At 37.1% G+C, this 25,227-nt stretch overlaps 1 protein-coding gene across 1 annotated transcript in view; it reads left to right on the forward strand.

The window, feature by feature from the left end:
• The window catches only part of LOC141813062 (uncharacterized), a 45,127-nt gene that overhangs the window by 15,207 nt on the left and 4,693 nt on the right, over positions 1 to 25,227 (forward strand). The window contains exons 7-13 of the mRNA XM_074700965.1: positions 3,956 to 4,086; positions 4,166 to 4,298; positions 6,680 to 7,040; positions 7,242 to 7,743; positions 7,830 to 8,013; positions 8,089 to 8,247; positions 19,775 to 19,849. Of these exons, the coding sequence (XP_074557066.1) occupies positions 3,956 to 4,086; positions 4,166 to 4,298; positions 6,680 to 7,040; positions 7,242 to 7,743; positions 7,830 to 8,013; positions 8,089 to 8,247; positions 19,775 to 19,849 (1,545 nt within the window). The remainder of the gene's footprint in view (positions 1 to 3,955; positions 4,087 to 4,165; positions 4,299 to 6,679; positions 7,041 to 7,241; positions 7,744 to 7,829; positions 8,014 to 8,088; positions 8,248 to 19,774; positions 19,850 to 25,227) is intronic.

The following is a 25,227-nucleotide window of genomic DNA, read 5'->3' on the forward strand; positions in this document are numbered from 1 at the left end:
ATCATTATAAGTTTTTCATAATATTGATTACTTATTCAAATTTGGTAGTATCGTAGAAGATTAGAAATTATTTAGTTGCATATAATAAATTACTACTAATATGAGTTGATGAACTTTTCCTCCCTTCCTTGTTATATTTGCAACAATAATGGTTGTTGAGCGTGTGGAAACTCATGCCATATTATTGTTTGCTCCACTATAGAGAAAAAGGCTCATGGAAGTGGTTTTACAAAGTGAGGCTATGATGACTATAGCGAGATGGAGAGTAGCAACCACTAAGGAAGGTGGTAACAATCATGGTAGGTGCATGGTTTAAAATCTCGTGCCGTTTTTCCCATAGACCGACATGGCGCAGACATCAACACGCCTTGTGCTAGGCCTTGTGGCTACCGAAGAGGCGTCGTACGAGCTTTGTAACCGTTGCAGAGGCGTCGCGTGAGAAGGGCGGCTTTGGTGTCGCTGTTGCTCTCATGGACTGAAGGGCCGCATCGGCGGTCAGACGTGCAACAGGATCGCATGAGTGCGAGGCAAGAAACTTAGGTTTTAATTAAAGTTAGGTTAATAATTTTGATCAACTCCTATCTATAATAGGGATAATCTAAGTAGATTTAATTAACCCTTATAGAACTATCTCATTAACTTAATATATATATATATATATAATATTTATTTTAATTCTAAAAATATATAATATTTTTTTATTTATTTACCATATGGGGGCACTGCGTTTATATTTTAAATATTTAGGTTAAATTTTTTATTTTTGTATAATATATTTTATATTTAAAAAAATATCGAAATCATATCGGCACGGTACGATCCGGTATCGAAATTGTATTTTTATGATTATAGACCGAAACTCCGATACAGGTCGAGATTTTAAACTATGGATAAGTGTTCCATCCCTTGTTATAACAATAAATTTATGAGAACTGATTTAGGTTCAAAATCTTAAGTTGTGTTAGAGTTTAAGACTTTAATCGGAGTGACAATGTTTTAGTATGGTGTTGGTGTTTTGACATATGGTGCTGATGGAGAATTAGAGGGGAAGGATACAAAAAAATAAGAAGAAAACACAATTCTATACATAATTTTGAACTTTGTGTCACATCTGAATTGTGTAATTTTTGTAGGATTGTGTAACGCGCTAGAGGGGGGGGGGGTGAATAGCGCGGTCGTCGCTTTTTTCGTACGTTCATTCTATCAGAATAACTTAGTAGTGGATTAGTAAACAAACACAGGGACACGCGGATTTTTACTTGGTTCTTAATCCCCAGGGTTAGTACATCCAAGGCCTATGTACGAGAGGCGCCCGTCCACTAGTGGTTTCCTTTTCGAACGTTCGTTTGGAGGCGGAGAAACCCGTCTTACAGTCCAAATAACAATAACAATAAATAAGAACAACGTAAGACAAGTAAGAAATTAACCAAACACTTGAAGCCGATCTGGAAGTCCTGAGCGCCGCACACTCCTCCTGGATCTTCCCCGATTGCAAGAGCCTGGCCCCGTTCGTGTTCAGAATCACCACTGGTTAGAGAGGAGAGCTTGTAATTGATGATTCTGGTTGTGCACGTTCACCCTCTTTTTATAGCCCATTTCGATCGACTGGAATCTCGTTCCGGACGACTCCACGTAGACCGCCGATCCATTATCTTTGCAGCTGATTCGGCGCTTCCGGTCGACTGGAATCTTCATTCTGGTCAACTCCGTGCTGACGTGGAGAGTCTTGATAGACTTCGACTTCGACTTCCGCTGCGTTTATCCGATCCCGAGTCGCTTGGAATCAACATTCCGATTGCCTAGAACAATCTGGTCGCTTGGAACCATTCTGGTCGCCTGGAACAAGTTGACTCTGAGTTTGGTTCAACTATCTTTGTTTGCTTCCCTTATGCTTTCTCCATCTTGCTTCCAGCTCCTGGTTCCTACAAGACAAGCATACAAACATGCAAGCAACCTAAACCTTACTCTGTGGGTCTAACTTTGGATTTCTACCGAAATTCTAAGTTAGTCTGATGCCTACTGTTCCACTTCGGGAACGCGCCCTTACCCATTCCATTCGGGAGAAATTTTGCCAATAAGCCCTCTAGACTTGTTGGACTTCCCGTTTGCCTAGAACTCGGTCCTTTGCTGCTAGAACTCGGTCCTCTTGACCGCCTAGACTTCACCAAACCTCTGGTCCTTCTGACCGTATTCGCTTGGACTTTGGCCATGCTTCTCGGTCCTCCAACACTGCATGGACTTGCATCTGGTGTACTTGACCTTGTTAAGACTTCTGCCTGATCCTCCAAACCAGGGCTTGCCTTTGCCTAGCCTACAACTAGGACTTTCCCTTGCCTAGCCTACAACTAGGACTTTCCCTGCCTAGCTTTACTCACCAGGACTTCCTTGCCCAATCTTTCAGATCAGGACTTCCACTGCCTAGTCTAACCGACTCGGACTTCTCGCTAGTCATCTGGTCAAACAGACCTGACTAGTCTTCACTCACATCCGAACATCAGGTCCTGTTTGGATCAACCCTTGGTCAAACTGACCAGACCTAGGTGTATTGTCAAATATCGAAACTCTAGGCAAGATCTAGTGCTTCTTGCACCAACAATTTTAACATTGTATTATATGAACACATGATACAATTTTTTTAAAAGTATTTTGTAGCGTGTCAAGAAGTGTCGAGTATGACACGATATTCATGATTGACACAATGATAGGTTAGATTACTCAACTAGTATCGAGTTTTGATAATTTATTGGAACGATATATTTTGACTGTGTCTACATGGTATGGGATTTTAAACCATTGATAGAAATCATGATGCATCTTATGTATTCATAATGCATGTTATGAGGGATTTATTTTCTAGTAGGCTTGATTTCTTGGGTCGTACAATAGAGGATATACGAATTTGCATTCCTAGAATGGTTTGTGATTCTAGTGTTGATAGCAATTCTTGGGACTTTTTTGGAAGCACCCTGAGTATTACTAAGGATGAAAATTTGTGTTAGTTCCTAGGATTGAAATCAAAATAGGGGAAACATCTCATTCTGCTTGTCGATTGGTGCGTGGAACTTGTCCAAGAGTTCTTGGCATGGAGACCACTGCAACAATTTTGACATGACCTTTGTGAACTGTTTGAGACGATTAAGCTTGCTTGACCACAGACAAGGCAACAATCACCACTGCAATGACTTTGGAGACTCACTGCAACAAACGACAAGTTCCTTTTGTTTAGCTTTCATCATGCCTCCTATTAGGTGGTCTAGGCTCTATATGTTCTTATATACTGCATTATTTCTGGAGTCTGTTCATGAATTGCTTTTATTCTTCTGGATTCTAATAAATTAGTATTTTATATAATTAAGCATGAAAATGACTTGTCCATTTATTGTTTGCAATGTGTTGGCTTAAGCGATGGTGTACTACCTTTTAATTGGACAATCTCATGATCACGAGTGCTCTTGCATCATTAAACAGTTGCTTTTGTTCTACAAAAAAATAAGGAATCTTGCATAGCCTATTCTAGTTTGGCTCGTAGCACCATTGCATATGAATTCAGAATATTGGTGTTCCCCACTAGTAATACATATTTGGCCTAATCTCTCATCAATTGATTGATCAATCTTGCTGTTACATTTTTGTGGTTGGAATATCTTGGCATAATGAATCTTTAGTGGAGGGGATTATTATAGTAGCCAACATTTGACATATAACTCAGGAAGTTCTACCACTGTTTATGTAGTTGTGGCAAATAGCTCATTATTTTACTATCATGGTTAATTTATCACTCTGTTCTACTCAAGTTTAATGAAGAATTATGTAGGCCATCTACTACACAGATTGGATTGAGTTAGTTCCTTAGTCACACAAATATGCTAACTCCTTAGTCACACAAATATGCTCACTTAAAATTTATTTTTGTTGAATTTTCTGGTTACTTTATCCCTGCACATAATTATTGCAGGAGTGTTTATGTGTGCTGGTTAGTGATGATGATGAAGCAGTGTCCATCTCTGCACGAGAAGCCCTTGAGTCTCTGTTTGTTTTGGATGAGGAATTTGTAACCAAATTTGAAGTGTCTGAGATGCTTTCCAGGTTTTTTTTAATCCTTATTTATAATTTCATAAAATGGACTGTACTCTTACTGCTGCAAAATCTTTTTGTATTTTGACAGGCTCATTAAAGAGCTTCCACGTGTGGTTCTAGGAAATGACGAAATAGCCGCTTTAATACATGCCCAGAAATTACTATCTTTAATGTATTTTGCAGGTCCAGACCTTTTAATAGATCATCTTTTTCACTCTCCTGTAAGTACAAAGGTCAAATGTTATCTTACATAGTTCCTGTTCAGCAAATCCATAATGGGGCAATTTAGTTGTCATCATGTAGATCCGTCCACAAGCATGCTAGTAATATACTTGTTGATGATTGCCTCCAAGTGGCTTTCGAATTGCAGCAACACTTACAATTAGTATCGTAGAAGTTGTGAGTACAATGTGCAACTTCCTGCATGTGGCACTTGCTATCTACAAGAAACATTAGAAATTTTTTAGAAAAAAATATAAAGTGTTAACATTATTAAAGTAAATAGGATTTGTAGTTGATATTGTCTAACATTATTATGCAGGTTTAGGTTTTATTTTGAGACTTATATTTGTAATTATTTGAGAGTATGTTATGTCTTTAACTTCATGCAACGTTTCCTCATTGCTGGTAGTATAAATTTTGATTTATGGGAACCATAGTATAAAGTCTTGATATGATTCAGAGTTTCAGCTGTATAAAGGATTGATATTGTTTCACAATAGTATCGACATTATGGTCAGGTGTTGGTCCCTCTAAGGAGGAGTTGGACAAAGAGGACTATGAGGGAGGATCAGGCAACGGTGGAAAAGGAGGAAAGGGTGGACTAAAGGAGGAAGAGGTAGTATAGGTGGAAGAAGAAGAGGATGAAGAGGTTGAAGAAGTCTCATCATCTGGGAACCCTAGTGTGTTTTGCTGTTTGTGGAAGAAAGTGGAGTGCTTCTCATGGCTGTATCATGTCGTCTCGTCTCATGCTTTCTCATATGTTGGTTAGGAGACGAAACATCAACTTTCGTCCCTGCTGACCAGCATGGAAATAAATTTGAAATCATAATAAGAACCAAGGCTCAAAATCTTGAGCCGTGTCAAAGTTTCAGTCTTTGATTGGAATGATACTATTTTAGTATCGTGTCGATGTTTCGATGTATGATGCCGATAATAGATTGGAGTTGAAGAAGGAAGGAAATGAAATATAGGAAGAGACATTATCTATGCAGAGCCTGGTTTTAAATCTTATACCATCCCAAGCTAAACGGTCAAAACATATAATTTAGGTAAATTATCAAAACTCGATGCTATTTAACAGAAACAATGTCTCCTTTCTTTGTTTTATTACTTTCCTCCTTCAACCTCTAATCTATCACTGGTATTATGCATCGGAGTGTCGGCACTATACTTGATCTTTCCAATTAAAGACTGAAACCACGACACGATTCGAAATTTTGAACCTTATTGCCGAGTGGTATGAGTTTCGGTGATTTATCGAAACGATATATTTTGACTATTTTGTCCAACATGTTACAAGATTTCAAAACATGATAAGAACCATAAATTGTGATTTTCTTACTTCTTATAACTTTCTTTATCCAATTTAGTTTCTCCTTGTATCACTATTTTTCTATGTAGGGTTAGTTTTATAGCAAATATATTTTTGTCACTTACAAGGCAAGCGAGTATATATTACAAAGAATGATATTTACATGTACATTTAAAATCATCGTTTAAAATTTCATTTTGTACTGGGCGAAATAGGCGAAATTTGTTGTTTCATCCAACGCCTGCACTTGCTCGACACCGCGGGCTTCCGCGGACGTCGTCACGATCCCACGACAACCTCTGCGGATCACGATAGGGACGCCGCGGGCGTGTTGGTGGATGCAAAAGAAACAACCTAGATTAATAATTACACTTAGGTTAATAATTTCAATCAACTCCTAGCTATAAATAGGATAATCTAAATAGGATTCCACCTTGTACTAAAGTAGGATAATCTAAATAGATTTAATCAAACTCTAATAAAATTATTCTATTAATTTAATATATATATTTTATTTGTTTTAATTTTGAAAATATATAATAAAATTCTTTTTATTTATCATATGGAGGCACCGTGATTCCATATTTTTTTTTTTTTTTTAAAAAAATTATTTTATTTTTATTTTTAATTAATATATTTTATATTTAAAAAATATCGAAACCATATTGACATGGCATGATACGGTACCAAAACCTTATCATTCCGATCATAATTCGAAACTTCGGTACGGCTTGAGATTTTAAATCATGTTTAAACCTCTAAAAATCTCATAAAAAAATCTCACAACTCTACCTATCATCTACTATTTGAACCTAAATCAGAAAACAAAATGGAACTTATCATTATATAAGACCCCCGAACCACAACTGCCCAGTTCTTACCAAAGCCCAGCTCTTACCAAACCAGCTGGCCAGCTCCAAAACTAGTTTCATAAGCAGCAATGGTTGCGTCTTCTGATAGTCTCTTCACAAATTAGGCAACAGTGTAATTAGCAACAGTGTAATTAGTATGCTTCTTCAGAAGTTACAAATTATCTAATTCACTTATAACCATATCTTTGTTTGGCAGATCAATTCATCTCATTTTTTGGAATGTCTAGCATTATGCTTGAGTCATAATTCACAGTATGCTGGTTCCATGAAAAAACTAAGATGGTTAAATCCACTTTCAACTGGATACTTGCTCTCTATTGCAGAGCTGAAAGCTAGCAGCCTTTTGGTTTCTTCAAGTTCTCTTATTTATAATGCTTCTCCTCCTATAGTACCCGGAATTTCTATTTTGCAAGATGAGGATTCACAAAGTTCTTCAGTTGTAGATTGTGTTCGGGAATTCCCTCATATGCCTCCTTGGTTTGGTATTGTTGGAAGTCAAAAATTGTACCTCAGGCTTGCTGGAATTCTTCGACTTACTGGGTTATCAATAATTTCAGGTAAATGTTTGGTTTTGGATGTGAGATTTGATATTTTTATATTTTGCTTAAATCAATTATAAGCAATATTTTGTTTCTTTTGAGAACTCCCCCCAGCCATCATTGTTGGCAATTACTTTGTTGGTTTTCTGCTTGTTTTATTGCTAGGCCAGAAGAGCAACATGTCTTATTTTGTTGGTTTTCTGTTTGTCTTATTGCTAGGCTACAGGAGCATCATGTCTTTATCAGTTGTTGTAGACCAACTTTTAGATCATGTTCGCCAGTTAACACAGAACATTCGTATGAAAGAATATGGTAAATTAGGGTGGATAACTTGGTATCATCAACATGGTTCAGGCAATTTGTTACGCAAGACAAGTGTTGCAGTTTGCATGTTAAATGAAATTATGTATGGATTGTCAGAACAATCAGTTAATACATATTCAGAATTGTTCAAAATATCTAAGGGGGATGTCATTCAAGGAAAAGATTTTACTTATGATGATGGCAGGCCTTTATGGCTTAAATCTCGTTGTGCAACTTGGAACATTAGAATGGAAAAGAATAGCTGGGATCATATAGTTCTTTCTGTCGGCAAAATTTTGCACGAATACTTGTCCTCTGAAGTGTGGGGTATTCCTCAAAATCAAAATGAGCTTATGCTGGAAGATGAAGAGGAACTGGAGCAACCATTGTATTTCTTCCGTGACACTATCATGCTGCACCAGGAAATATGGTTTTTTAAGATTTGACCTAATTTCTTGTTTTTTCTCTAGGATTCTATATTGATTTTCATTCATTGCAATTAATTCAGGTAATATTAGATGGAGTAGGCATCTTTGGTATACTTCTTGGGAATGACTTTGTACGAAGTGGGTTTCTCCACTCGTCTCTTTATTTATTACTGAGAAATCTAGTTACCTCCAGAGGTGAGATAAAAATTGCATCAGATGCTGTTCTTCGAGTGCTTTCTATTTCGTCTGGTCATGCCTCTGTAAGTGCTATAAAGAAAAGAAATTTTTAAGCAAAAGTTGTTTGCTATTTCACTGATGCTGCACTATTGAAATAGGTTGGCAAATTTGTTGTGGCAAATGCTGACTATATTATTGATCCTCTGTGTCGCCAGTTGAGGCATCTAGACATCAATCCCCATATTCCTGATGTGCTTGCTGCTATGCTCTCCTATATTGGATCTGCTTGTGATGTTATACCATTGATGGAAGAGCCGGTACTAAAAAAGTTTCTATTATTTCTATTTGATTGGAGATACCGTGGTTATTTTACTGTTTAAAACACCATGAAATATCTTGAAAATACAAGAAAAGAAACTAGTATTCTTTATACTGAGGACACCTGCATTGCCTCAGATGAAAATCCCACTGCCTGTTGCTATTTTGGGGCTAAATTGTGTTACTTTGTGCAATAAATAGGAATTGTCTTATCCTTTTAGGAAATTTACAGTGCCTATATTATGTCCTTGATGCATATGAGTCGTATGCCCTAGTTGCTAATGTAGCAATGAGAGATTAGAGAGAAAGATCAGGAGAAAAACTTCTATTATCAAGTAATGTCTTAAACAATGAGCTCTTTTAAGACTCAGGCAAAAATATGCCAAGTTAAATAAAAATAGTAAAATAAAATAATATCTTTTGGCCTTATGAACTGGTTTACTTTATATGCATCCTTATCCCTCCCCCACCAAATGACCTCTGAACCTGTCCTATTCAAGCAATTAAATTGGATATTAAAATGAATTCTTGCAATGACGAACATAAATATGAGTTAAATGTCATGCCCCGGAGTGTAATTTCCACTACCAAGAGGTACGTAATTTCCACTTACCAAGAGGTATCCACTTGGTGACAATATAATGAAAGGGAACTAGAGGCATAGGAACAAGACAACCAAGAATTAACAAATTTTATATATTTATTTAAACATTTTTACTACAAGTATAACAAAATCGTAGAAACACAAAAGATCAAATGAACAAAATGGAAATACATCAAAATAAAAATCAAGTCATGAATTAAGAAGGTCAAGATCTCTGAGTAACTTTATAATTTAGCTAAAACTACTATGATATCAAAAGGGTACTTGTTGATAAGTGACTAATCAGAAAAGATGTATGAATTTATTCTTATTAGGAGGTCAAGGAAGTAAAATATTAAAGTTATTACTATTTTTGTATCTATTTTCATATTACAACTTTAATTACTTTTTAAAATTCTTTAACTTATACATATATGGGTGTATAAATGTATCTATATTCATCTACTATTTTTGTTTTGTTTTTTATCAAATCTTAAAGTTATTACTATCAACCTAAATTATCATAATCTTTTATTACCAATTAAGGTCATTTTCAATTATTATTATTCAATTAGCATGTATAAATAACATTAATGGTATAAATATCAATAAATATCACCAATGATATAAGTATCTGTAGGGAATCCTATGTGATAAACAAAATTCACAGCGGAAAAAAGATCCCTTGAGCGATCCATGTGAAAGAAAATTCATACAAGTTAGATCTATAAAATCTTATCTAATAGGGTATACCTTTGTTGCGTGCCCTTCGCTTATTCCGCTCATCCAAACTTTATCGGATCTCTTGCACGTTCAAGTGTCCGTGCCTCTGCGTATTCATACTAATACTCACTTTTTGGAGAAAATTTGGATTGTGCTAACAACCCCTTAGTGTAGTTTCGGCTAAGAGAAAGAAGAGAAAGGCAAGAGGATGAAAAATTTATGAATTTTTGGATGAAAAACTCTTTTATACTCAAGCCATGAATACCAAAGGTTTTTAGACTTTTGGTATTCTTTCATCAATGCATGATTAATCCTATTAATCATGCATAATAACATTTCCTTCTTCAATGCATGATTAATCTACATTAATCATGCATGATGAATCAACCTCCATTCATTAACTTTGTTTAATTTGAGTCTAACTCAAATTCAACCAACTTGAGTCTAACTTAAGTCTTGGCTATCCAATGAGCTTAATTGTTCCTTTAGTTAAACCAAAATGAATCCATCTCCAAAATAGAATGTTATTTATGTGTGACCCAATAGGTTCTTGTAACGTTAGCAATATCTCTAAAACTCATTTTAGAAACATAAGCAATGAGTGACATCTAGTAATGTATCATTGCTACCCAAGTGACAAGAATGTCGAGATCCGACATAACCTTCGTAACTATGATAATGTATGATCATGCCCTTCTATCCTCGATATTTATATTGATCAATGAAACATAGATTGTGTCATCCTCTTATCAATCTTTATGTTTCTTGATCTCCAAGTAGACTTACTCAAGCAAATGAGCTCAATATCTTATATTGACTCATTTGAGCATGACCATGCATTTCGTGGTCCTACTCTATCAAGAGGCCTCAAGATATCACTCGTCATATGGGAGGGATAGATCTCATCTATGTCACTCACATCCCTCCGTATAATTTGTTATATACTGAGTGATCGCCTTTATAGTTCACCCTGTTATGAGTGACGTTTGACGAAACCAAAGTACATAACTCCTTATGTAGGGAATCATCGTGACTTCAGGTTAAAGGACTATTCATACCTGTTAGAATATTTAGAGATAAATATTCTTTTAGGGATAAATATTTTTTTTTCTAGAATAATTCTCCTAAAATAGGTCGCTATATTCGTGTATAAATAGGAGCTTATTTCTTGTAATAAAACAAGATTCCATATTATTTTACATGGTATCAGAGCCAAATAATTAGGGTCGACACCGACCCTAAAACTCTAATCGCGCTCATCGCGATTTTTTCTGTTCATCGCGCCACGTGCACTCTGTTCTTCGCGACGAGTTTCTCCACCGTCGCTCGTGCTTTCTTCTTCGAGGCGTCGACCGTAGCCTCCGGGGCATCTAGTGCTCGCCGCAAGTCGCTGCCATTCGCCTCTTGATCGTTGTTGGCTCTGCTCGTCGTCCGCCGAAGAAGCATCGTTGCCAGCGTGGAAATCGCATGCGACACGATTTACGCTCGGGGACGATCACAAAAAGGGAGCACCGAAGCCCTCCAGCACTGCCGGCGATTGTGCATTTCTGCTCCGATTGCGCACCTCTTCGATCGCGCACCTCTGCACTGGCGTTCGCGCGCTGTCTGCAGAGAGTGGCCGTCCGTCAAGTCTCCTTCCTCCCGAGCGAGGATACCACCGCCGCTTTCCCTGTTCTGTTCTGCCGCCTTCTTTCTCGCCCCGACGAGAAGGCCCTCCCCTCCATAGGTAACGAGGTTCTCAAGTCTATGGTTGCGCAATTCAATGCTGACCAGTTACTCACCGAGCAGCCACATGTCTCTGCCCTCGTTCGCGATGCCTTCATCCGACGCGCGCAGGACTTCCACAGTTCTCGACGACGTCACCTTTGTTTCGCCCCGGACAACCCAGTCAGACAGCACGATCCGGCTTCAAAGTCGCAACATGATCCGGAGTCACAGCAGTAGCACGATCCTACGCGCTCGATTGTCTTCTTAAAAATAGCCTTCGTTGCAAAGAAGGGCGGCGCGCTAGGGTTTCCATCTCTGTTCGGCTTCCACCTCTGTTCCTGCCATGGCTACCTCCGGCACTCCGAAATCGGATATCTCAATTTTTACCAACCACATGTTGCACCACTCTCTTCCGAGCTATTGGATGGTAAAAATTATTCCTCTTGGAGCTCTCACATTGAACTTTGGCTTGTTGGACAGGGTTATGAGACACATCTCACCCAAACCGAAGAAGATATTCAAGTTGTCGATTGTCCTCTGTGGAAAAAGGTTGACGCTCAATTGTGTTGTATTATCCGAGCCACCATCTATCCATCTCTTAGGGATGTCTTCCGCACTCACAAAATATGCAAAGCTGTTTGGACACAGGCTCAACAATTTTTTATAAATATCTCTCGGCGATACTATCAAGTTTGTGAAGATCTCATGACCATTCTCAGTGCCCATTAGATTAAGGATTCTATGCTAACTTATCTGGGTTCGGTGTCTAGTCTTCTTTGTAACTTCAATGAACTGCTTCCACCTGCGACTACTTCTATTGCAGAGCTTAAAAATTGGAAGACATTTTTTTTGTCTTTGACTTTATATGGTTTGCCCACAGATTATTCTCATGTTCGTGATCATATCCTGGGTAACCCTACAGAGGCTATCGTGGACAGTATCTGAGCGACTCTCCTTCGTGTCCCTGCCAAAGTCTTGACAGTGCCTCTTTCCAACCATATTGACTCATCAACTTTGGTCTCTTGAAACAACAACAAACCTCCAACTCGTAAGGATGGCAAAGGAAGCCCTTGCATTGTGAGTCGGGCTACGTCTCCTTTTGCTTTGGTTTATTCCGATGTTTGGAGACCAAGTCGTGTTTCTTCTACATTGGGGTCATAATATTTTGTTACCTTTATAGACGATTTTTTCCGTTGTACTTGGTTATATCTGATGAAGGATCGTTCGGAGTTGTTTTCTCTTTTCTTCAATCTTTCTTCTATGAAATTAAAACTCAATTTGGTATTTCTGTTCGAACCTTGCAGAGTGATAATGCACGTGAGTATTTATCTACTTTATTTCAGACATTCTTGGTGTCTTATGGTGTGTTGCATCGGACGTCTTGTCCTCATACCCTTCAACAGAATGGAGTTGCTGAACGCAAGAATCGCCATCTTCTTGAGACCACTCAGACTCTTTTTCTTCATTCTCATGTTCCTCTTCAGTTTGAGGTGACGCTGTACTTACTGCATGCTATCTCATTAATCACATGCCTTCCTTCACTCTACAAGGTCAAATACCTCATCATGTTCTTTATCCTCATTGATCTCTTCATCCTTTACCACCTAAGGTTTTTGGTTTTATATGTTTTGCTCATGCTCTCTCTCCGGTCTCATAAATGTGTCTTCCTTGGGTACCCACGGTCTTAGAAAGGTTACAAGTGTTATTCCCCTACTCTCCGTCGTTACTTCATCTCTGTTGATGTCACATTCTTTGATTCAGTTTCATTTTTTGGGCCCAATGGATTTCCGTCTGAGTTTTCTTCTTCTACGCTTGCACCAATGACTATCTTTTATCCTCCGGAGGAGTCTCTGTCACCTCCGAAGACATCTCCTCCATTGCAGGTTTATCATCGTTGTTCTCGTCCTGCTTTACCACCGCCCACCACTGACACTGCCATGAACACATCTTTGGAGTCAAGTCTTTCGCCTCGTCCTCTGGTCCCATCTCCTGAGTTTGATATTCTCATTGCACTTCGGAAAGGTATGCGTTCCATTCGTAATCCTTCTCCTCATTATGTTTCTTTGAGTTATCATCGTGTTTCTCCTTCCTATTTTGCTTGTCTTTCCTCCTTGTCATCTGTTTCTCTTCCGAAGACTGCAGGTGATGTCTTTGCCCATTTAGGATGGAAACAGGCTATGTTCGATGAAATGTGTGCTTTACAAAGTAGCGGAACTTGGGACCTCGTTTCTCTACCGTCAGGGAAGTTAATTGTCGGTTGTCGATAGGTATATACGGTGAAGGTTGGTCCAGATGGAAAGGTTGATCGGTTTAAGGCTTGCCTCGTTGCTAAAGGATATACTCAGATCTTCGGATTGGATTATAGGGACACTTTTTCTCTTGTTGCTAAGTTGTCTTCTGTGCGTTTATTCCTGTTCATTGCTGCAATTCGACATTGATCTCTTTATCAGTTAGACATAAAAAATGCTTTCTTACATGGCGACTTGGTCGAGGAAGTCTACATGGAGCAACCTCCGTGTTTTGTTACTTAGGAGGAGTCTTCTGGTCTTGTATATCGTCTGCGAAAATCTTTATATGATCTCAAGCAGTTTCCCAGAGCATGGTTCAGTAGATTTAGTACTGTAATTCAATAGTTTGGCATGACTCAGAGTGAGACTGACTATTCTGTCTTTTATCGTCACTTATCTTCTGGGTGCATCTACTTAGTAGTTTATGTTGATGATATTGTTATCACAGGTAGTGATAATCTCGGGATTTCACAGGTGAAACATCTTTTCAAACATTTCCAGACAAAAGTTATCGGCAAACTCAAATATTTTTTTGTGGATAGAAGTAGCATAGTCCAAAGATGGAATTATCATATCCCAAAAGAATTATGCAATGGATATTCTAGAAGAAACAGACATGTTAAAATCAAAGACAGTCGACACCCTCTTGGATCCTAATGTCAAGCTCATGCCAAATCAGGGAGAGCCTCTTCCAGATCCTGAACGATACAGGCGATTAGTAGGGAGACTAAGCTACCTTACTGTTACTCGTTCGGATATCTCATTTGCAGTAAGTGTAGTAAGTCAGTTTCTTAACTCTCCATGCAAGGAACATTGGGATGCTGTGACTCGCATTATCCGATATATTAGAGGCGCTCTAGGATAGGGTCTTTTATACGAAGACACAGGACATACTCGAGTCGTAGGCTACTCTGATGCAGATTGGGCAGGATTTTCCATTGATAGGAAATCTACTTCTGGGTTTTATATATTTGTCGGAGATAACTTTATTTCTTGGAAAAGCAAAAAGCAGAATGTTGTGGCAAGATCCAGTGCAGAGGCAGAATATTGAGCTATGGCTATAGCTAGTCAAGAGCTTATATGGCTCAAACAGTTACTTCAAAAGTTAAGATTTGGAGAGGTCACACAAATGTTATTTATATGTGACAATTAAGCTGTTATGTATATCGCCTTGAATCCAGTTTTTCATTAGAGGACAAAGCATATTGAAGTCGACTGTCATTTTGTCAGAGAGAAAGTCATATATGGTGAAATATCTATTAGTTTTGTTAACTCACAGGATCAACTAGCAGATATATTCATCAAGTAATTGAGAGGTCCTCGAATTGACTACATATGTAACAAGCTGGGTATATATGATTTATATTCTCCAGCTTGAGAGGGAGTGTTAGAATATTTAGGGATAGATATTCTTTTAGGCATAAATATTTTTTTTCTAGAATAATTCTTTTAGAATAGGTCCCTATATTCGTGTATAAATAGGGACTTATTTCTTGTAATACAATAAGATTCCCTATTATTTTACAATACCAATAGTCACATGAGAAAGTTTATGACATTTATATAACGATCCATGCAACTTTCTCATGGCGGGTCAATTCAGTATACATTCTCTAATGTATACCCATGTGCCAACTTGATATCCCATATCTATGACTTGTGAGATCAAGTCATCCAGTTGACCTACATGTCAGTCTCAACGCATTAATATTGTCCTTGAATATTAATGCTTGATTAGAAATGATTAAGAGTAGAGTTCTCTACATCATCTCACTATCGATTCAAATAATTGATATGATGTAGATTAGAACTAGCTACACAAAGATATTATTATACTTAGTTATTTGGCACAAACATAAAGTAAGTATAATAACCAAAAACCCTTCCCTTTATTAATAACATAATATGATACAAAGTCCCTAGTCAATTATTACATAATTGGTTCTAGGGCTATCACTAATAGTATCAACTATGTATAAATATCACCAATGATATAAGTTTGATAAATTAATTAAGAAGTAGATGAATCAGTACCCTTAGAGAGCAATAATGTCATCTGACATATGGGCTAAAAGTCCCTTCATCGATGGAATGCAACAAGATAACGCCAATACGCAAGTATATATTGACCGTGAGTGACCACTTGCTACCACACTAGCCTTTGAGCAGTCAAGTGCTCTGGTATAAGACTAGGTTCAGAGTTTTTACTTTTTAGTATTTTTTTCTCTATTTAATATCTTTATTATTTTACTTTTAATTCGCTTTATAACAATTATTCTATTCTGAGTTCACATTTTATTAGTTAGTCTGAACGACCAACCTAAATCAACTTCTTAATATAAATTATGTTAATTTAATTATCATCATAGGGTTAGCAGAAAAGAGCAATACATTATAAAAATATAAATATCTACATCTAGATCATCATCTAGTATGGAAAGTCAAACAATCTAATGACAAATATAATTCAGAATGCCATTTTAATTTTTGAAACAATCGTTCCCAGATGAAATCCACATGTAAATATGAAGTAATATCAATTATTTAACCATTAATGGCTCAATTATTGTATGACTCATTTCGCCATTTTTATTTTTTTTTGAAAACAGTTATACAAGTATGGATAATCCATTTATATATTTATTCATGCATAAGGAACTATAGTGTAAGCAATCAATGTGCTCTACTCAAACTTGTACCTACATACACAATACAAAAATAATTTAGAACTAAAAATAAATATCCAATAATAATAATATAAAATTTGAAAATTATCTAAAACTCAAAGTTTGATCCTGTTACCTTGATATATTTCCAATTCCTATACGACAACTATTATTATCGAATAACAAATTTATTTATTTATTTCTAAATTAGACACCTAATCTAAATAGAAATTGAATAAAATAACATAAAATATATACCTTGCAACTTTCCTTTGACCGACGAGACAATGGAGGTGTTTTGTTGATATGAAACGCTCGGCTAATCGAACCTAAACAACAAATCATAATTAGTACAAACTAATCCATTATTTTTTGATATCAACATACTATTATTTTGATATTAAATGCTTGGCCAATGTACGAACGGTAATCTCATTTAAGGATACTGAAGGATTCAGAAAATGAGGAAAGTCAAGTAGCCAGCTTCATTTTTCCTCTTGGCTATGGTGGCTCCAGTGACTGGCAGCAGCAACCACTATCCTCTCTCAAGAGGATGTCAGCGATTGGCTCCGGTGATGAGTGGCTGGGAGAGGACTGGAAGAATAAGAAGAACCTGCTGTTTGTTGCTGTTGCTAGAAAAAAGGGCAGCAGGGATTGCTGGTGTTGGTGGCTTGGAGGAGGAAGATGGGATTGCTGGTATTGGTGGCTTGGAGAAGAAGAAGGGTACTGCTGTTGATGGATGGAAGGAGGAGGGAAAAAAGAATCTGTTGCTTGCATGCTGAAAATAAAAAGGACGAAGGCTGCTGCTATGGATGGAAGGAAGAATTGTTGCTGGGGAGAAGGGAAGAGAGAAAAACATCTGTAATCTGCTTTCCATCTGCTGAGGCTGATTTAGGATTTGCTGTTTTTGGTGCTGGGAGGAGAAGAAAAGCGTTGCAGTGCTGGAGGCTGGAAGAAAGGAAGAAGAAGAAACTGCCACTCAGTTCTGGAGTTCTGGTGCTGGAAAAAAAGAAGAAATGGGAAGGAAGAAGGAGAAAGAGAATGAGGTGTCAGGGGAAAAGGTTGGCGCATGGAAGGCACAGGGCATGCAGGGTGGGAGAGAAAACACAAGGGAAAGAGAAGAATTTCTCAAATTTTCCTAATACATTTCAAACCAATTGAACCGGTTTTACCTATTTAAAATTTGGTTAGCCATAACTTGACCAAATCAAATCCAACTCCAATTCGATTTGAACCCACGTAACCCAAATCTCAATGCTTACATGATGGATTCAATCCAAAGCCAATTGACTTCAACACGATGCCCAAATTTCATGTTTAATGATTCTGTAGGATCGCTGGAATACGCTAGAGGGGGGGGGGGGGGTGAATAGCGTGTTGTCGCTTTTTCTCGTTCGTTCGTTTCTAACAAAAACACTTGCAGCGGAATTAAATAGAGATGCAGGGATACGCGGATTTTACTTGGTTCCTAACCCCCCAGGGTTAGTACGTCCAAGGCCTATGCACAGGAGGCGCCCGTCCACTAGTGGTCTCCTTTCCGAACCTTGTTCGGAGGCGGAGAAACCCGTCTTACAGTTCAAAATAAACAACAATAAAGATAACAAGAAAGTAAGACAGTAAAAACAAAATTAAACTCTTGGTCGCTGATCTGGAAGTCCTGAGCGCCGCGCACTCCTCCTGGATCTTCCCCGGTTGCAAGAACTTGGCCTCGTTCGTGTTCAGAACTGCCACTAGATGAAGGAGACGACTTGTCAATTGATATCTTGTTCATGCACGTTCACCTTCTTTTATAGCCTGCTCGAGTCGACTCGGGCCAATCTCGAGTCGACTCCACGTAAGCCCGATCCACTTTCTCCGCGGCTGACTTGACCTTCAAGTCGACTCGAGTTCCTATTCAAGTCGACTCGAAGCTGATGTGGCATCTAGACTTGGCTTCCGCGGCTCTTATCTGGTGCTCAAGTCGACTTGACTTCCATCTCAAGTCGACTCCATCCATTCAAGTCGACTCGACTCCCTCAAGTCGACTTAAGTCACTTTGACTTAGGTTTGATCTAAGTTGACCCTGGGCTTGATTTAACTGTCTTTGTTTGCTTTACCTCTGTTTCTTCCATCTTGCTTCCAGTTCCTGGTTCCTGCAAGACAAACATACAAACAAACAAAGAACCTAAACCTTACCTTGCGAGTCTAACTTCGCCTTGTAGGTTTAACTTCATATTTCTATCGAAATCCTGGGTTAGTCTGACGCCTACTGTTCCACTCCAGGAACGCGCCCTTATCCACTCCACTCGAGAGAATTTGTGCCAACCAAGTCCTCCTGACTTGTTGGACTTTTGCTCGGCTCTGTCCTCAGCCGCCAGGATTTGTGCTACGGCTCGGTCCTCTCTGATCAGCCCAGACTTCTGCTGCGACTCGATCCTCCAGATCAGCCCAGACTTCTGCTGCGACTCGGTCCTCCAGACCAGCCCAGACTTCTGCTGCGATTCGGTCCTCCAGACCAATCCAAACTTCACCTGGTGCTTCGACTCTGCCAAGACTTCCGCCTGATCCTCCAAACCAGGACTTTCTCTTGCCTAGCTTCACTCATTAGGACTTCCCTTGCCCAATCGTTCAGATTAGGACTTCCACTGCCTAGTATAACCGACTAGGACTTCTCGCTAGTCATCTGACTAGACTTCACTCACATCTACACATCCAAATATCAGGTCCTGTTTGGATCAACCCTTGGTCAAACTGACCAGACCTAGGTGTATTGTCAAACATCGAAACTCTAGGCAAGATCTAGTGCTTCTTGCACTAACAGATTCAGTTCATTTTATTTTGTCGATTTTAAGAAAAACTTTAATTTGATATTTTACCGGTTCAAATTATTATTATTATTTTCCTTTATAAAAATTAATATTTAACATTAAATTTATCATGTTCTTGAAAAATCGTGTTATGGCACTTGTTGAAATCTCAGAGTATTATGTACTTCATGATTTTTATTACTCAGCGAGTTCTCTTAACAATGATATTTATTTTGAAATACCTTTAACAAAACTCTTAACAAACTTAGATGGATAAGAAGAGGTAATTGAAACACAAAACAACTGACCAATGAGCTAGACATACATTGACAATTGCAAGTGGCCACTTAACAATTGAATTATTTTCAGATTTGTTAGAAGTTTGACAATTTGATAACATAGTTTAAATTATAGTTAATTGATCGATTTAGCACCATGTTTGCATGTGTTTTCAAATCTGGCACAATGGTTATTTCGTACAACATCCACAATTTGGTGGTAACTCTAGTAGTCAAGTTTCTGTCTTTCTGCTATTGAATGGTTGATGTGGTGTCCAGGTGACATTATGTCAAGTCAAGAAGATGCTGATGTTGATGCCATCATGGAATAGTATTCTTTTTACCTGATTACATCAAAACCCATTTAGATCAAAACGCCTCCACTTTGTTGCCGACTTCCTCATACTCTTTATTTTTAATAGAAGCCATTTTTATTACACTAAGCAGCTTTTTGTTTTATTTATTTTAATGTAAAGTGGCATGGTCCATGCACAGATGCGAGCTATTTCCTCAGAGCTGGAGGTACTTGGTAGGCATCAACACCCAAATTTAACTATTCCATTTCTGAAGGTAGGTTTGCCTTTCTTTTGATCATCATTATGCTTGCTAGCACTAGAAACCTGTACAACAAGTACATTTTTTTTCTTTCTGCTTCATATTTTGCTTTTTATTCGGTGGTGGTGTTTATTTGGTGTTACAATATATAATTTTTTTCTTCTGATTTTAAACAATTGAAAACCTAAAAATGTCCCTTCTTATATTTTGGGTGTTGGGTGGGGTTTACTGTTATGTGTATTTGAAATTCTTGCATCTCATAGCAAGGTTCAAAATCTCAGCCTTGCTGGTGTTCGTGTCTTTGACTGGAACGATACTATATCAATATTGTGTTGATGTTTTGATAGTAGTAAATTAGAGGTGGAAGGAGGAAAGAGATGAAGGAAAAGAAAATGATAACAACTATATAGTTTAATGCTTGCTTTCGATCTGGAATGCTGCGATTTTGATATGATCTTGTATAAAGACAAACTACAACAGAAAAAAGATCAATATTATTTTAATTTTAGTATACGAAGGGGTGTTGAGTGTTGACATGAAATGATAATCATTTTGGTGCCGCATAGTATCAAATTTCAGTAATCTATTTGAATGATTCTTTTTGATCATTTCACCCATAGCTTGATAGGAACACCCTCCCGAATCTTTGAATAACCAAGATACACTAAGATATGAAGATGACAGAAATTTAGCTATTTTTATTTCATTGAATATATTTATTTCTTCCAGTGACCTTGACTGAACCTGATATGCTTCCCAGTCAGTTTTAGTCTGGTTGCCTTGCAAATGATGCTTAATTGTTGCAATTAGCACGTTATTTATCTAGGCTAAATTTTCTTTGTTATTTTAGATTTTTCAAAAACTACTTGTTTCTCTGAACTCGAACAACAATGAGCTGAGTGATGAACTCAAGAACAATATATGAGTTTAAGTCAAACTCAAGGATGGTTGTTAAATTTTAGCACAATATGAGCCTAAGATAAATCTTGGGATACTTGCTAAATTTACCATAATTTTTTAAGGTTATAAGTTAATATCTCGAGCCGTTTTACCTGATATAGGTGAAACATCTCGTTCTACGCACAGACTAGACCGACACAAGCACGTTTTTGGTGCGCGTCGTGCGGGCCCGACGATGAGTTCGGAAGCATGCCGACCTAGCGATGTGTCCAGATGCATTGCGTGGGCTCGGCGATGAGTTTGGACATGTCGCGGGGGCTCGGCGATGAGTTTGGACGTGTTGCGGGGGCTCGACGATGAGTCCGGATGCGTTGCGTGGGCTTGGTGATGAGTCCGGACCCATCGCCTGGGCCAGTGCGACGAGTCCGGAAGCGTCAATCGGGCCTGCGGTCTCTGACAGCGTGGAGGGGTAAAAATTTTATCTTAGATTTAATTAAATAACTTAGGTTAATAATTTTAATCAATTCCTAGATATATTGGAGATAATTTAAATAGATTTAATTAAAGTCTAATAAAATTATTCAGTTAATTTAATATATGTATATTAAATAAATTATTATTATTATAAATATTTAGATTAATTTTTTTTATTTTTAGTTAATATATTTATATTTAAAAAATATCAAAAGTATATCGGTATGATACAGTATTGAACTGTATTTCTGCTTCAGGACCGAAATCTCGGCACGACTCGAGATTTTAAACCATGATTATAACAAATGTAGCATGAACTTTCAATTAAGCAACTATATGGATTTTTTTTCTTCTTTTTCCTTTTTTTTTAATAAACAACCTATTGGAAATAATATGCAATGAAGAGTAGTAGACATTCACAATTGAATTAGTGGAAGAAAAACAATGCTCAAATATCTGCAAACACACTTTAGTACTCTCTACACTACATCATGTTGTACTCAACACCTATATAAACTTCCATCTTTATTCTCCCAAGAATATTAATCTCATTGAGAATTTCACTCATCTCCATGACTCCTTGGACAATGAACTTGGTACTCTCAAAATTAAAATTTTCATTTTTTCCCCAGCATTTCCTCCTTTTAGACTTAATTGTCTTTAATTTCTCTTACGCCTTTCATGCCAAGTTAGATTCTTGAATTTTTTGAAGAAAAAATTAACTCCTTAGTAAAGATATTGATGACTTGATCATATGTCCTCACATATAATAGTTCCATATTATTCTTCTTCACGTGTTCCCATATTAAAAGCTCACATCAATGTGTTTGCTATTTTGATGATAAATCAGATTCTTTCCCAAAGGAATTGCCGATTTGTGATCATTGCGAATTCTTGTAGTTTCATCATAGGCAAACTTGATTTCATGCAATTAGCTTCTTAATCATATTGTATGGCTAACACAAGTAGAAACTACAACATACTTGACTCCACAAGAGGGTATCTTTGACATTCATTAAAATGTCATATTATTGATAGAGAAAACTTTCAGAAATGCTCTTTCAGTCATCTAAGTATCCATCAAAATTGCTATATAACTATTCAACAAGTTGAAAATTATTAGAAAATAAGTAAAATTGTAGCTTAGAGTACCATGAATGTCATATACAATCCTCTTAACTGCCTTCTATTGTGTTGCCTTCGGCTTCTCTAATAACTGACTCATTAAATCAATGACAAAGTATGACAGGTCTTGTGCAAATCAAATATCTCAAGCATTTTGCTAACTTTTTATAAATTGTAGGGGTCTATCACCTTACCTTCATCAAAATTGAATAATTTACTTCCACAATCAACCGATGTGCTAATTAGTTTACAATTCTTCATTTTGTACCTCTTGAGTACTTCATTTTCATATAGTGCGTTTGCCCAATAGAAATGCCTTCTTCAAGTTTCTTGACCTCTAACCTAAGAAAGTAGAATAAAAGTTCTATGCCTTCAGCATGGCTTGCTTAAATTCTTTAATTATTTGTGGAGACTTCCTTATCAAGATAAGGTCTTATACAAAGATTAATAATATTTGTTCACCCTTGTCTTTCACATAGAGAGCATACTCATGTGAACATTGTACAAAGCTATTACCTTGAAGAATGCTTTAATCCTTGAATTCCATGCTCTATATGTTTGCGTTAAGCAGTGAATTCTTTAGGTTTAAAACTTTACTTTCTTCTCCCTTTTTGACCTCTAATGGGTTTTCAACAAATATCTCTTCTTCCAAATAACCATTAGAAAGACCAACTTCACAAAGTTCACATCAAGTAAAAAATTTACTATTTGTTTTGAGTCACAATAGAGTACTAACCGAATTCTCTCCTTTGAGCAACAAGTGAAAAAGGGTGTTTGTAGTTAATTTCGGCTTGTTGCTTGTAGCCTTTTGCCACTGGTCATGCCTTATTGTTTTCCACTTTCCTTTTGACATTCTTTTTGACTATTTAAACTCAATTTGCACTAACAATTTCATGGTCTTTTGGTAGAGGAGTAACATCCCAAGTTTCATTCCTCTTTATGGCTTTCATCTCCTCATCCATAGCTTTTCATCACCTAACATCTAAGATTGCATCTTTAAAACTAACAACATCCTCATTGATAAAAAGAAAAATGAGACTAAGGGGAGTCGTCATCTCATATAATCTCTTATAAATCTCACTTATTGGCTTTTATTTTATTGCATTGGATTATCTTCATTTGATGAAGATTCTGGACATAGGATTGTTGGCAATTCTTGCTCCATAACTTGCTCTTATTCTTCTATTATGTTGGTACTGCAATTCCAAGTACCATTTGCAAGAAAGTTTACATCTCAGACTTATGATGATCTTCTTCTCCGTTGGACCATTAAGTTTATATGCTTTAGATCTAGTGTTATAGCTGATGAAGATGCATGAAATATGCTTGGCTTGTATATACTCCAAGCTTCTTTTATGCTCTGTTTACTCTGAGGTGTGGATTGAGGAAGGAAAGGAATCCAAGGTGGAAAAAATTCCTAGGGAAAAGGAAGAGAAAAGAAAAAGAAGAGAAAAGAAAAGAATCCCTAGGGAAAGGAAGAGAAAAAAAAGGAAAGGGGGGAAGAAAAAAATACAGTTGTGCAGGGCGTGTGAGGTGGCCATGCAAGGCCCCTGTGGTTACAAAAATGAAAAAGCAAGGGAGAAAGGAAAGTTCGTTTTGCCGATTTGGGCAGATAAAAAAAATATAAAAATAATACAAAAATGGTTTTGCCCGATTTGGGCAGATAAAAAAAATATAAAAATAATAATCCGTGGATCAATTCTCTATCCATTATTTTATAATAGTTAAACAACGGAATGGATGAGTTGTTCATTATTTTTCACGAAATAAATGCTGAAAAATTTTCCTTCGGGAAAACTTTCTCTAGTTTTTCTTTCCGTCCTCCTAAGTAAACAGGGAATTAGAGTTCTCGCTTCCCAGTTCTTAGTCAATATCTATTAATTAAATAAACTGCATAGTTGATGACCTTATCCTAAAACTCCTCCAGCAGGTGTTTAGTTTTTAACATACTTGGAACTATGTTGTGTATGGTTCACTTCTTTCTCTCCTTGACTCTATTTTGTTGTGGAGAGTATGGTGCTGTTAATAGCCTTTTTTATGCTATGAAATCTGTAAAATTCTTAAAACTACTTGGATGCAAATTTTCCTCCATGATTTGATTTTCATCATGTTTATGTTGTAACCACTTTTGTTCTCATCCAAAACTTTGAATTCTTTGAATAAATGACAAAACTTTGGTTTCTCCGTCTACAACCATGTTTTCCTACCATAAGTTGATAATAGATGCTAGAAAATATTAGCAACATTCAAATGAGGTTTGAGTGATTGACATGCAAATATTGGTTTGAATTTATTAAAGTGGCTCCTTTGTTTGGTTGAAAGACTAATTCATAAAAGATTGCCTTGAATGTCTAGTAAGAACACATCCTTCACAAATCTCATTAGGAACATTAATGCGGCAACCCCTCCACGGTCTTCTTGCTTAGTAAAACTTTTAAAACATCATAATATATGCTTGAGTCAAAGAGTCATCACACATTCAACTAGTTAAACATTTGACAAACAAAAATTGAGTGATGTTGTAGACAAACACACTTCTTTGTTATAGATACATGTTGAATAAACTTGTTTTCCTTAAAAACAACCCTCTATCTTTTATTTGCATATCATAATCCATGTCTGCCAAGACTAAGAATTTGTTGTTAAGTTAGACACATAATAAGCATTAGAAAAAAGATGTTGGCTTCTATTTCTATGTTGAATGAGAATTTTATCCTTAGAAATATCTTTAAATGAAACATAATCAGTCACCAATTCATTGAGCTCCATGAACATTTGCTTGTGCCAAGGTTTAAAATCTCGAGCACTACTAGAGTTTCAATCTTCGATTGGACGATACTGTTTTGGTATTGTACCGACATTCCGATGCCTGATGTCGGATTGTTAGTGATAGA

Source organism: Curcuma longa, chromosome 20 (genome assembly GCF_044706935.1).
Source record: "Curcuma longa cultivar G26 ecotype Majalengka, Jawa Barat chromosome 20, ITB_CL_G26_1.1, whole genome shotgun sequence".
Classification (NCBI taxonomy): domain Eukaryota; kingdom Viridiplantae; phylum Streptophyta; class Magnoliopsida; order Zingiberales; family Zingiberaceae; genus Curcuma; species Curcuma longa.